Source organism: Bos mutus, chromosome 3 (genome assembly GCF_027580195.1).
Source record: "Bos mutus isolate GX-2022 chromosome 3, NWIPB_WYAK_1.1, whole genome shotgun sequence".
NCBI classification, from domain to species: domain Eukaryota; kingdom Metazoa; phylum Chordata; class Mammalia; order Artiodactyla; family Bovidae; genus Bos; species Bos mutus.
In genome coordinates, this window is record NC_091619.1 from 56,841,440 (window position 1) to 56,855,445 (window position 14,006).

Genomic DNA, 14,006 nt, shown 5'->3' on the forward strand with positions numbered 1-14,006 from the left:
TCTCCTGCCCTCTGTAATAATACTAATAGTGGACACATTAGCACTTCCCATCTGTCAGTTACTGGCTAAGTGCTGTAAATATTTAACTCGTTTAATCCCCACGGCAATTGTCTGAGGCTGTTACAGTTTGTTCCCATGTCTCCTATCATCAGCCATCGCTTGTAAGGAGATACTTCTGATGAACATTTAGCTGTTTTTCCTTGGTGACTCTATTCATGTTCTAAATGTAGCAGAGGAACCCCTTTAAATGTACTCATTTATCCACAGTCTAGTTCCAGAGAAAACTTGAGACATGGAAGCTCTGCTTTAAGGAGGGTACAATGCCAGATGGAAATGAAGTTACAACAAGGAGGTGGAAAAGTTTTGGAAACTCAGTTCCAAGATATGATTATTACAATATTCAAGTGTTTTAAAAGTACTTCACATGAAAATTATTATTATCTTATATGGATAATTAGCTGTCACTATGCTATTTAAACACTCCTAGGGGCTTCCCTGGTGGCTCAGTGGTAAAGAATCTTCCAGCCAATGCAGGAGACTGGGGTTCATCCCTAGTCCAGGAAGATCCCACATGCTGCGGAGCAACTAAACCTGTGTGCCACATCCATTGAGCCTGCGCTCTAGAGCCCAGGAACCGCAACTATTGAAGCCCTGGTGCCCTAGAGCCTGTGCTCCACAACAAGAGAAGGCACTGCAATGAGAAGCCCGCACACTGCAGCTGGAGGGTAGCCCCTGCTCTCTGCAACTAGAGAAAAGCCTAAGCAACAGTGAAGACCCAGCAGAGCCCTCCTCAAATTTTTCAATAAATAAATAAAGTACAATTATAAAAAATAAATAAGTAAATGCTCCTAGTAATTGCGGATGATTGCTGGTGTTGGAAAATGTGGCAGGTAATCTCCCATGGCAGAAGTTCATCCAATGTTTGTGATCATGTAAAAGAACAGACCAAGACCATTTTTTCTGTAGTAAACAAGGTCAATTAATTGGCTTTTTTTTATATCTCATCACCACTAAACAATGTTTTGAAATGATGCTTCATCTGCTTTTGTTACACTAATTTGTATCTAACAGTATGATAATGTTAATCTATTTGCTAATGCAATACATGAAAATATTTCCATATGTTTGTGTTTTTAATTGAGACCTAGGGTCTCACATGAGTAATTATATTGGGGGAGGCTATATATTTGGCTATAAGGAAACAGAAGGCAGTGATGAAATTGTTGTTGCCAAAAGGGCAAGGAAGGGAATGAGCAAGAGAAAAGCAGAAATATGGACTGAGATGACCTCAAGTGAGAAAGAAAGAAGAGCTGAATTCACAGACTGTTTAAAGACCCCAATTCCATTGGTCAAGGGAAGACCAACAAAGTAAAATCACATCAGAGAGGTTGAGAAAGACGAGGGTGAGGGCTTCAGAGCTTTAGGTTCCTTTTTGGTAGAGTTTAAGAAGGATGTGTCCTACACCAAATTATCCTCAATCGCAAATTTCACAGTTCCAGTCTATTACAGTAAAATTTGTATCTATTCGTTCATCTGTCTCTATATACTGTGCTGTGCTGTGCTGTGCTAAACTGCTTCAGTCGTGTCTGAATCTTTGCGACCCTATGGACCATAGCCCACCAGGAGACCGTAGCACACCAAGAATACTAGAGAGGCTTGCCATGCCCTCTTCCAGGGGATCTTCCAGACTCAGGGATAGAGCCCATGTCCCTTACCTCCCCTGCACTGGCAGGTGGGTTCTGAGCCCCAGTGGCTCAGGGGAAAAGAATCCACCTGCAATTCAGGAGACTCAGGAGATGAAGGTTCAATCTCTGGGTTGGGAAGATCCCCTGGAGGAGGAAATGACAACCCACTCCAGTATTCTTGCCTGGAGAATCCCATGGACAGAGAGACCTGGTGGGCTACACAGTCCATGGGGTTGCTAAGAGTCGGATGGGACCGAGCAACAAGTAGTAGCTATTATGCCCTCTATATACTAGCTCCCACTTAATGCCAGTTTATTATTTGTCAGGTTACCTAACTGAAATACTCACAGTAATCTTAAAAGGTTGTTACTAGTATTCCCATTTTAAAAACAAGAGAACCAAAACTCAGCAAAGATGCAAACCTTGCTCTAGATCTCATGGCTAGTAAGTGGTAGACATGCGATGTGAGTCCACATGTCTTAATTCATATTCCACTCTTTTTTACACTATTTTAATGCATTATTCATTAAATATTAAGTTTCTATGAAATGAAAGCATTCAAATTTTGAATCTCTGTATCCATATTGGTGTTTAAATACCACCTAATCTAAAGCTTCCCTGGTGGCTCAGAGGTTAAAGCATCTGCCTCCAATGCGGGAGACCTGGGTTCAATCCCTGGATTGGGAAGATCCCTTGGAGAAGGAAATGGCAACCCGCTCCAGTATTCTTGCCTGGAGAATCCCATGGACGGAGGAGCCTGGTAGGCTACAGTCCACGGGGTCGCAAAGAGTTGGACACGACTGAGCGACTTCATTTCACTTCACTTCACTTCACTTCACTTTAATCTAAGGACTTGAAATATAGAAAATGTCAGAATCTAAATTGGATAGAATCTCACTAGGTGTCCAATTGGTAGTTTGACTCACACTAAGCTAGGAAATCAGAGAACTGCCCTCTTGACTCCCATGAGAAGAAGAGAAGAATGTGAAAAGGCATATTTTTTCTTTTGAATCTGTGGACTAAGCCAAACAAATATAATCCTACTAGTGTTAGAGGAAAGCAATTTTGGTTTCTGAAATTTAACTTACAACTTTTTTCTTCTCCAGTTCCAGCTCCATTTCTCTCTTTTCCTGTTCACGAATTTTTCTGCGCTGTTCTACATATTCCAGATGTTTGACTTCTCTTTCAAAGTAGTGACTTACACTTGATACCTGTTAGAAATACAGGCCCATGAGAGCGGGGCTCACACAGAAGCCTCCATGTTCTTGACAAGGCTCTGGAAGAACGTCTGCTGCTTGTAAGTTATTAGCTAGATTGCCTGCTTTGGGATAAGGCCCAAAGCCCACTACCAGAGGGCTGAGGTTTAGGGACCTGCGAATTGGGGGGTGGCAGAAAAGGAGTGGGATTGGAAGGAGAGGGCTGCAGAAAATGGTAATTTTGTAAGAGAAATGTCCTTGGATGCCTCTTTTCCCTCCTTTTTCTCCTTCTCACTTTTAAGGCTGAGGGAAGTTTTGCATTATCAGTCAAACTTGGAAAACCCAGACGAGGATGTCAGTGGAAACCCTAGAGGGGCTGGAAGCAGAGTTGAGTTCCTGGTCCCCTGGGGAGCGTGTGTGGGCAGAAGAATAGAGCAGGGAAGGTATCAGAGACCTTGGGCGAGGTGACCAAAGCAGGGAGAGTTTTTTGCCTGCAAGTAACTAGGTTGATATTGTTGGAACTTGCAACAGATTGCAATCTATATATTTCATGTTTACTGTATCCATATTTATGTACTATTTATTGATATTCTTTTTATAAAATAACTATTAACACTGCTTGAAACAAAACCCCTGGATGCTATGCATGCAGGGGCAGAACACTGCCACTTCAGACCTGCTGCCTGCAGTACACCAAGTTGGGGAAGGATGGATGGAGGCTGGCGATGGAGAGATGCAAAAAAATGTCAGCTGGGTCCTCTGGGAAGGGTATCACCAAAATAAAGTCCCATGCTTGGGTTACAATATGAAAATAACTTCCTATGATTATGAATCCCCAAATCAATTCTTCTCTGAATCTGGGCTTCATTTACTTGGCCTTTCTTTCATCGCATGCTTTTTTCCCCCTCTAGCTTTAAGTCATTTATCTCATACAACAGGAATACATCCCCTCATTATTTTATTTTATATTGGAGCATAGCTGATTAACAATGTCGTGTTACTTTCAGATGCATAGCAAAGTGATTCAGCTACACGTATACATATATCTATTCTTTTTCAAATTCTTTTCCCATTTAGGTTAACATCCCCTTATTTTTGACTGCATGATTCTTTTATCTTCTTACAGAGCAAAAATGCTGTCATTTCTGAATATATTTCTAAAACCTGTCTCAGCAGTATCTGATCACATAAATCCTCAAAGCCAAAAGTTACTAACCTCATTGGTTGAAGGGTGACTTAATGTCCAAGGAATTTCCAATATATGCAGTGTTCCATAATAATCAGCTATGGCTATAAATTGCTGCTTAGCTAAAAGTTTCAAAAAATGGGGAGAAAAAACAGCTCTGCAATCAGAAAGTCATCTTAGAGGTTAAACATGTACTGCATTTTTGCTTTGTGATTTCCCAAAGGGCCTGTTGTGATTACAATAATCTTGGCATTTTCATCAGACCTTCATGACTGGAGATTATAATAACACATGAAAGACACTTTCCAGTTGGTGAAATGAAGGCTGAGACCTTGAGCCTTTCTCAGCCACCCTGCTCATCCCCAATCATGTTTTCTTAGTCTCTACTTTAAGGACTGTGACTCCCAGGTGAGGTTGACCCTCTCTGACTGGATCCATGGCAGATTTGAGAAGGAAGCGGGTACAATACATGGAAGATATTCACAGAAAAATCATGATGCTGATTTTCACCAAAGACAGTAAGGGCTAAAGGATGCCATTATCCAGATGAATTTCAAATACAGCCAAAACCAGTTTTCTTATTACAGAAACAAATTGCTCCTTTTGGTCATTTTAAATGGGTATAAAACACAAGCATATTTGAGAATTTTAATTTCTTATCTAAACTTTTTTCTCCTCCTTTTCAGAAGGTCTGGTTCACATTGGTAAATCCTAGAATCGTAATCCCTTTAGGTATGCAAAAGCAATGTTTTGCAGCAAATATGGGAAAACACATTTTTGTGACACATACGGTCAAGTAGTAGCCAGACTCTGACACTCTAGAAATCCTGAAGACTGTGTTTCTAAACCTCATGTTTTTTCTGAGAAAATGACAATTTTATGCCCGTGCATCTCTGGAAACAAAGGGAAACTTCTTTTAAATGAGGCAAATATATACTTAGTCTGGGTAGAAAGTATTACTTGGGTGAAATGGAGAAACTGAGATAAAGGATATAAATTACTTTTCTATCGACATGTTCTTGAATTTCTGCTTGCTCTGTTATACATTATTTTTTCCTCACAGTTAGTTCAAAAGTTATAGTTTAAACAGATATATGACCTCACAGAGTCATTGAGATTTCATGAAAAGAACTGCTTGATATTGTCCAGGGGAAAGCCATAAAAGTGATAAAATATTGAACATTTGTGACATAACAAAAGATTAAAGATACAGAACTTATTCTATTTGAAAAAGAAGCAGCAAAAGGTAGCAAGGATTTAGGGTTCACCCTGTGATTTAGGGACCCAGAGAGGGTGACAAGCATGCTTTTCATTGCGTGGTTCAAAATCAGCCCCTGCTTGACATACTAAAATGTGTCTCAGAAATAACTGATGAAGAAACTAGTGAAACTCAGGTTGTAACCAAAATTTGAGTAGAAGAGGGAAGGGAAAGGAAGTGCAGTGATGGAAGGGAGGAGGTGGCATGGGGAGAAAAAACTTGAGAAGCAACATCAGAGGCTTTCCAGATGAATGTCAAAATGTCCCCGGCCCAAAAAATGCAAAATGACTTTGCTCCTTTAATCAGAGTTAACATACCAGAAAAGGTCCAGGGTTTGATGTACATGATCATAGTTATACAGATGTTTTGGGACTGGGCTGGTTCATGAGTTTTCTCAAGAAGGTCCCAGATATCGATGTATCCATCTTCTCGGCCAATATAGAAGACTCCAGGCCTGGTCAGGGACCAGTGCCCTGAGGTGTACCTTTTGGGTGCACAGCATGACTGAAGGAGGGGTCCGGTCTAAAATTAAAAACAAAAGTTTTTGTTATTATCTGAGGGATATTTACAAGGTTTTTTTTGTTTTTAGAATAAAACTCAGATGGCTATGATCATATAACAGCAGAATTATGCCTACTCAGAAGTCTTCTTTGTTTTCCTTATAGGGTTTTTATATATGCTGGCTCTTTTCTTTCTTGTATATTTTTATAGCATTTTTTTTCTTATTTTAGTGACTTTTTAAAAAGATCAAATTTTCTAATTGAGCTATTGGTGGTTCTAATTCAACTGTTCCTAAAGCCCATTGCTATTTGTTTGGAGACTGGTGGACACTGGATGAGTAAAGATTATAAGATTATAAATTTTGCTTATATCTTTATTTTCCTGTCAGGTGCCTACGATGAACAGTCAGTTCTGTGAGCTGCATCCAGTAGTTTATGAATATTCTGGGGGAGAGATTTTGGACCACCAATGTAACATAATAAGATCATTTCTCTTCTCTGCTGTGGGGTACTTTGCCTTCTTCGAGGGGTTTTCATAGAGACAGAAGATCAAAATGCATTCTCTTCCCACCATCACGCTCTACCTGGGACTAACCTAAGCTATGGAGCTGCCTCCTACCTTCCCAAACATGCAAACAAACGCTTCTTGTGGGGGACAAACACCACTAATTCATGGACTCCTTACAGGAGACACTGCAATCTGTTCTTGCTCAGTTACTTCGGTTTCTGTGGCTAACCCCTGCACAGTCTTTGGACAATCTTGGCTTAATTTCTTTTTTCTTTAACTGAAAAACTAATACTTGCTTGTTGTAAAGACAAAAAAAAAATCATACCAAAGGACATTGGTATGAAGTAGCAGTCCTTTTCTGGAAGGACACTTAAGGAGATTCCCAACTTTTTTCAATGACAAACTTGTACATGTATCACACACAATTTTTTTGAGTATTCATGTAAGTTAGACTCCCAGAAATAAAACGGAAAAGTGTTAGGTCAAAGAATATATATATTATAGATATGAAACTCATATATATATATATATTTCCCCCCCCCCCAGATTTTGATAATTCTCTTAAGTAGCTCATGAAAGGGACATATCTGATTTTCCCACACTCCTGCTTCATTCAATTATACCAATCTTTCTAGGTTTTGGCAGTTTAGCTTCTGACTATCTGGATCCAGGCCCTGTCCTAAATCCTGACCACTGGATTCTTGGCATTGCCCCATCCTGACCTCTGCATGTCTCTGTCTGCCTGGTGATAGAGCCCTTAGATTTCTTACTCCCGCTTTCTGGTGACAAGTTGCCTGGTGCAGGAGCAAAGATGATAGACCCATTGCTTCTTTGGGCTTCATACAGTAATCAGTATCCCATCTTGTATTTTAAGGGGAGGGGAAAAACATAAACCAAGAGAACAGCTCACAACGTATTTAGAAGACAACACTGGTTTCAGAGAACAAAAAACTTGTAAATGTTTCCTGCCTTCAGGGAAGAAAAGCAAATGGTTGTGTTTTCCAAAGGCTTGCATTGGTTCCGCTGACAGGCTGGGGCCCAGGCCATCTGTTCCAGTATTTCTAAAAAGCGTCCCAAAGGCATTGTTATGTCAGAACAGTCTGTTGTTCCTATTGTTTTTCTCAATAGTAAAGGACCACACACCTACTCCTCCATTTTGCAGGCAACTTACCATAATACCTTCTTTCCAGATGGCTACGTTCCAACCCCCAACAGTGAGGATAATGTCCTTGTAGAAAGGTGACCTCTGAACGGTGTGGACAGCTCCATCATGGACTGTGTAGAGGCTCACAGGCTTCTTTGCTGTTGGAGTGGAAAAGGCCATTTCATCTTTCATAACACTGTTTACATTCCTACAATGAAGAATGGGCAAATATCCGATGGACAGATAGGTCCTGATTAATGAGGTCTGAGAGTGGAGAACCAGAGGTCAGTTGAGGTGAATCAATCTGTCAAGGGACAGCTCCTCCTCCTTTTATGGAAAGTCCAGGGAAATTCCCATCGAAGCCACTTTGGAGGCTCAAAGGAACACTTTCCGTTCTTATTCATTTACTCATTTATTAACCCATCACTTAGTCAGTGTTATAGATTGTTAGTCAATAGATATTTGTGGACTGTTTGTACGTACCAGCTGCTATGGATGGCTGGGTAAAAAATGGTTAATAAACAAACATGATCTGCCCTCTCAGAACTTAAAATCCAGTGGAAAGACAGGTACTCCACAAACAAATCTCAAGGTATATAATAAGAAGATGTGAAATGTATTATGAAGGAAAAAAATACAGGAAAAAATAACAAGGGACATTTCGAAAGGATTCTCTGAAGGTGAGTCATTTAGGCCTGAGTTCGGCACGGGAAGATTTTGGTGTGGAGTAAATGGCACCCCACTCCAGTACTCTTGCCTGGAAAATCCCATGGACGGAGGAGCCTGAGAGGCTGCAGTCCATGGGGGTTGTGAAGAGTCGGACACGACTGAGCGACTTCACTTTCACTTTTCACTTTCGTGCATTGGAGAAGGAAATGGCAACCCACTCCAGTGTTCTTGCCTGGAGAATCCCAGGAATTGCAGAGCCTGGTGGGCTGTCATCTATGGGGTGGCACAGAGTCGGACAAGACTGAAGCGACTTAGCAGCAACAGTAGCAGCATTCCAGACAGAAGGAATGATACACAACAAAGTCCTGGGAAGTATTTAGAGTATCTATAATTTTGAGGAAGGCAATAGGACTGGAGTCTGATAATCCAGAAAGTGAAGAGGAACTAAAGAGCCTCTTGATGAAGGTGAAAGAGGAGAATGAAAAAGCTGTCTTAAAATTTAACATTCAAAAAACGAAGATCATGGCATTCAGTCCCATCACTTCATGGCAAATAGATGGGGAAAAAATGGAAACAGTGACAGACTTTCTCTCACGCTACAAAATCACTGTGGACAACGACTGTGGCTATGAAATTAAAAGACGCTTGCTCCTTGGAAGGAAAGCTATGACAAACATAGTGTATTAAAAAAACAGAGACATCACTTTGCTGACAAAGGTCCGTATCATCAAAGCTATGATTTTTCCATTAGTCATGTACAGATATGAGAGTTGGACTATAAAGAAGGCTGAACACTGAAGAATTGATGCTTTCAAACTGTGGTGCTGGAGAAGACTTTTGAGAGTCCCTTGGACAGCAAGGAGATCAAACCAGTCAGTCCTAAAGGAAATCAATCTGAATATTTGTTGGAAGGACTGATACTGAAGCTGAAGCTCCAGTACTTTGGCCAACTGATGCGAAGAGCTGACTCACGGAAAAGACTCTGATGCTGGGAAAGATTGAAAACAGGAGGAGAAGAGGGTGTCAGAGGATGAGATGGTTGGATGGCATCACCAACTCAATGGATATGAGTTTGAGCGAACTCCAGGAGATAGTGAAGAATAGGGAAGCCTGGCGTGTTACAGTCCATGGGGTCACAAAGAGTTGGAGACAACTGAGCAACTGAACAACAACTGATAATCCCAGGGTGAAACATAGGAAACAAATGAAGACCTGGTGAGTCCTGGTGCTGCAGAGCCTTATTAGGAAAAGCATTTAGATTACATTCTAAGTATAATGTGATTTAATGAGTCCTTTAGGGCTAGAAGACGATCTGACTGATATATGAAACGATTCTCTGACTGCTGTGGGAAGAATAGATCAGAGGAGATAAAAGCAAAGAGGGGACACTATGGGAGGTGGATGCTGCATTTATGGTGAGAAAGGATGGTGACTTGAATGAAGATGCAAGGGAGGAGTGGATAATCAAGAAATATTTGTGAGCTAGAGTTGACATGCAGGGTGAAAGAAATGAAGTGCTGAGAATGACAGCCAGGTTTCTGTTAAGAGCAATAGGCTCATTGTACCTTCCATTTATCGCCACTGGGAAGACCAGAGGATGAGCTGGTTTGGATATTAAAATGATGACCTCCTCTTTGTCTCTGTCCTGGGCACCAGGGTACTCCTGCTCCCCTAGTCTGTCTACTCTGCTGTGGCTTGGTTTCCTCTCCCCTGGCCTGGCTTTGGAGCCGGCTGCTCCTCTCGCCTTGCTGCCCAGACCCACAAGTCCCAGGGATGGCCCTAAAAATATGCGCCTGTCTAGGTCAAACTACACTGTGTGTCTACTTTGTACTAAAACCACCAACTTACTCTGAATCTCAACATATTAATAGCTATGTGAAGGTTTGATTTTTTTTTTCTCAGAACACCAACACAACATTAAGCAGAAAAAAGAGCCACCATAATCTTTCCAAAAGATGATACAATGTCAAAGAGATTTTTGTCCACCCATGTTCACAGAAGCATTATTTGCAATACTGAAAAGGTAGAAGCAATCCAAATGTCCATTAATGGATGAATGGATAAGCAGAATGTGGTATACCCATACAATGGAGTATTATTCATCCTTTAAAAGCAAGGGAATTCTGACATATGCTGCAACATGAATGAAAATTGAGTATATTATTTTAAGGGAAATAAGCCAGTCACAAAGAGGCAAATACTGTATGATTCCACTGACATGAGGTACTTATGACAGTCACATTCATAGGGATAGAAAGCATAAAGTTGGTGGCCAGGGGCTGAGAGGAAAGGAGTGGGAGCTACTGTTTAACCAGAACAGAGCTTCAGTTTCACAAGGTGAAAAGAGTTCTGGAGACTAGTTGCACAACAGTGTAAATATACTTGACACCATGGAACTATACTTAAAAAATGGTTAACGTGTTAAATTTCTTGTTTATGTATATTTTTATCTCAATTTAAAAATTATTTGAAAAACCTTATAAAGTATAAATTTAACTGTAGCTCTTCTAAGTTAAAAACAAACAAACAAAAAGGCCAGTTTTCCTCTAACCAAAGCTCCATCTTGAAGACAGCAGAGAAGACTTATTTCTAAGGCCATCTTGAAGTGATCTGGAAGATTCCTGGGAAGGCAGGAGATCCCTGGAAACCAGCAGCTTTATTCTTGCTGATGCTGTATTTCTCAGATCTTGGTTTTGTCTTTGTTGAGCTGGATTTCCTATACCATCTCATTCTATGAACAGGGCTATCCAGGAGTCTAGAAGCCCTCTGCCACCAGTGATAGGAATATAGATAACCATCAAGACTGGTGCTTTAATATGTTGAATGTTCTCAGCCCATATAACTTTTCCTTCCTTTTATCCTTCGAAAGACCTTAGTGCCATTCAGCAGTAAATGGAGCTATCCTTAAGTTATTCAATGAAATGCCAGAGCCCCTAGTCAGATAAGAAACTTAAACAAACAAAACAGTAGTTCCCAGAGTCATTATCGAAAGAAGGATTTAGCATCCTGATGTGGTTAAGAGCACAGACAGCCTGGGTTCAAATACACAGTGTTGCTGTGAAGATTAAATGAGTTAATCCATGGAAAGTACTGGGAAGAGTGCCTGACACATGACACGTGCCAACTTGTGAGTTGAGTGCATGAGATGATTATGTCAACTGTCATCATCATCAAATATATCAGCCTGTATTTCTTGGGTCATCTGGAAGCCTTGTTTGATTGTGACTTCTTCATCACACATAGCTCAGGTAGGGTAATCCATCTTTCAGAAGAAGAAGAAACTCTCCTTCTTGCCTTGCACATTTGAACTTGGGGCAGATCGAGAGAAAACGGGTCCTAGTAATTGCCTCATCTTTACTCAGGAAATGTCCATGCTGTTTATGAATGCCATTGGGCTGGTAACTCCCAAGGAAAACACTGCCAGTTCACAGAATGTAAATAAGCCGTACAATTTACAGTTCAGCACCTCTACACATTGACAGTCCCTGAACTTCACCATTATCCAATGGGAATAAGTGTCCTTTGACTTTCCATGTTACAAAATCCTTGATTGGTAATTTTTAAAGTATTAAAGTAAGAAGATGATTTTAAAATGCCCTTTAAGTAGGTGGTTAGAGCTATTTCTCTTTCTCTCTCTCTTTTTTTTTTTTTTTTGGAATGAACTAAATGCCAAGAAATTAAAAGCAATTTCTCTTTTACTTTTCCACTCATATCCCACTGGCCACAAAGCCCTGGCATGTTTATCTCTAAATCTCTCCCTCTTGAATCTCTGTCCATCCTCATCACCCTGCCTGCACATCAGTCCTCTCCATTCCTCATCTATGCTATTGCAACTGGTCATCCTGCTTCCATCGTAAGACCCACCAATAAATTAATCCAAACCTTGCTCTCCTGACAGAGTGATTTTCTGATCATATCAATGGTACTAGGATGAGGTCCATGGCTTAGTGAGGCACTCAAGGCTCTTTGCCATCTAGACCCGAGTGTCCTTCCTGGAGCCTTTCCTGCTGCTGTAGTCCTCTCTACTGCTATGCTTTGGCCAGGAGGTCTCCCTGTTTCCTACTTGTTCACTGCTCTTTTGAGCTTCTGTGTTTTTGTATTTGTTCCTCTTTCTACCTGGAATGTCTTTCTCCATCTGGAAATTTGAGATCTACCCTTTAAGACCCAGCTCAACTGTATCTCTCTATGGTGGGGCCTTTTCTTTTTTTTTTTAACTTTTTATTTTGTATTCTGGTATAGCCAATTAGGGCTTCCCCAGTGGCTCAGCAGTAAAGAATCTGCTTGCAATGCAGGAGATGCAGGTGATTCGGGAAACCCCCCCTGTAGGAGGAAATGGCAATCTACTCTAGTATTCTTGGCAGGAAAATTCCATGGTCAGAGGAGCCTGGTGGGCTGTGGTCCAAGGGGTCACAAGAGTTGGACATGACTGAAGCGACTGAGCATGCATAGCCAATTAACAAGGTTGCAACAGTTTTAGTGAACAGCAAAGGGATCCAGCCATACATACACATCTATCTGTTCTCCCCCAAACTCCCTGTAGAGAGTTGGTCCCCTTGTGGGATTCCATGTCACTTAGTGTTTGCTGCCAGCCACAGCACCAAGGACAGTGCAACGTCATCATTTGTTATGTGGCTGACTTCCAATAAATCAGTGTTCTCCTTTAGGGGAGAAATTATCTTGTTTATCTTTGTATCCCTAGTGCCTGGCACATAGTAGATTCTCAGCAATGATTTGATGAATGAATGGAAGTAAGAACAAACATCAAAGAGGTATAAACATAAAGCTTTTGGTTTTTAAGTTTATTGTCACTGTCTCTGTAGATGGAATACAATTCATTTAAAATAAATAGCTCAACCTGTTTGCCATGGGCTACCTTAAAAGCAGTTTAGGGTAAGCCTCCAAGAAAATCTGAGACCAGGAGGAACCCATGTCCATCTGTGCACAACCAAGTCATGGTGTCACAAACTGAGTCATTGCCTCAGCTTGTATCCCAGGGGTGTGGAGGAGACCGTTATCATGTACTAATGTGCCTGGCCTGCAGCACATGCACTACTAACATTCATGGATTATTAAATAAATAGAAACATAAATCAGCATAAAAGTAGTTAAATGTAATTCACTATGTTATATTATGCTCAGTATATAATGTTGAGTTCAACCTTAAATCATGGAATTGAAAATGACTGGAAAATGGGAAATCAGTCTCGGTTCTACATGTACTTGACTCTTTTTTAAGTCATATACAATCCTCTCTCAATGCCCCACTCTTATTAATAACACATATTTAGGTCTCTAGGCAGGAGACTTGTGTAAGAAAGGTAGGAATGCCTTTGTTTCCAGATGAAAATGACCACCCTGGAGGCAATGCTGACGAAGCCGATTTCGCAGGTCTAAGGCAGACACTAGCCTGCAGAGCCAGACTCAGAAGTGAAGATTAAGGTGGAGATCTGAGCCCCAACAGCTGTCCCCTGCAGGCAGTGGCTCTGACCTTTGGACCTCAATCACTCGCACATAGGTCCATCTGCTCCAACCACCCACAGGACTGACTAGATACCCTTCTGCAAACCAAGCCTCATTCCTTCTTCTCACTGCTCCACAGGGTTCAAGTGGTTCCAGGAGCTGCCTCTTCCTTATCTCATGGTTATTCCACACTCTGAGCAGGTCAGATATATGTTCATGCCATGATAAAATCCAAAGCATTAAAGCAAGTGGTTGTAATTGTAGTGTGTCCCAAGGCTCTGAGCTTTGACGGGGAACTTTGCTTATTGGTGGTGGTGGTTTAGTCGCTAAGCCATGCCCAACCCTTGTGACTCCATGGACTGTAGCCTGCCATGCTCCTCGGTCCATGGGATTTCCCAGG

General features: G+C 41.2%; 1 protein-coding gene across 2 annotated transcripts in view; it reads right to left on the reverse strand.

The window, feature by feature from the left end:
* DNAI3 (dynein axonemal intermediate chain 3) overlaps window positions 1-14,006 on the reverse strand; it is a 105,763-nt gene that overhangs the window by 24,526 nt on the left and 67,231 nt on the right. For both annotated transcript variants that reach the window (XM_070367760.1, XM_005888445.3), the window contains exons 19-22: window positions 7,505-7,635; window positions 5,643-5,847; window positions 4,098-4,189; window positions 2,774-2,896 (exon numbers count right to left, since the gene is read on the reverse strand). In XM_070367760.1, coding sequence (XP_070223861.1) covers window positions 2,774-2,896; window positions 4,098-4,189; window positions 5,643-5,847; window positions 7,505-7,635 — 551 coding nt within the window. The remainder of the gene's footprint in view (window positions 1-2,773; window positions 2,897-4,097; window positions 4,190-5,642; window positions 5,848-7,504; window positions 7,636-14,006) is intronic.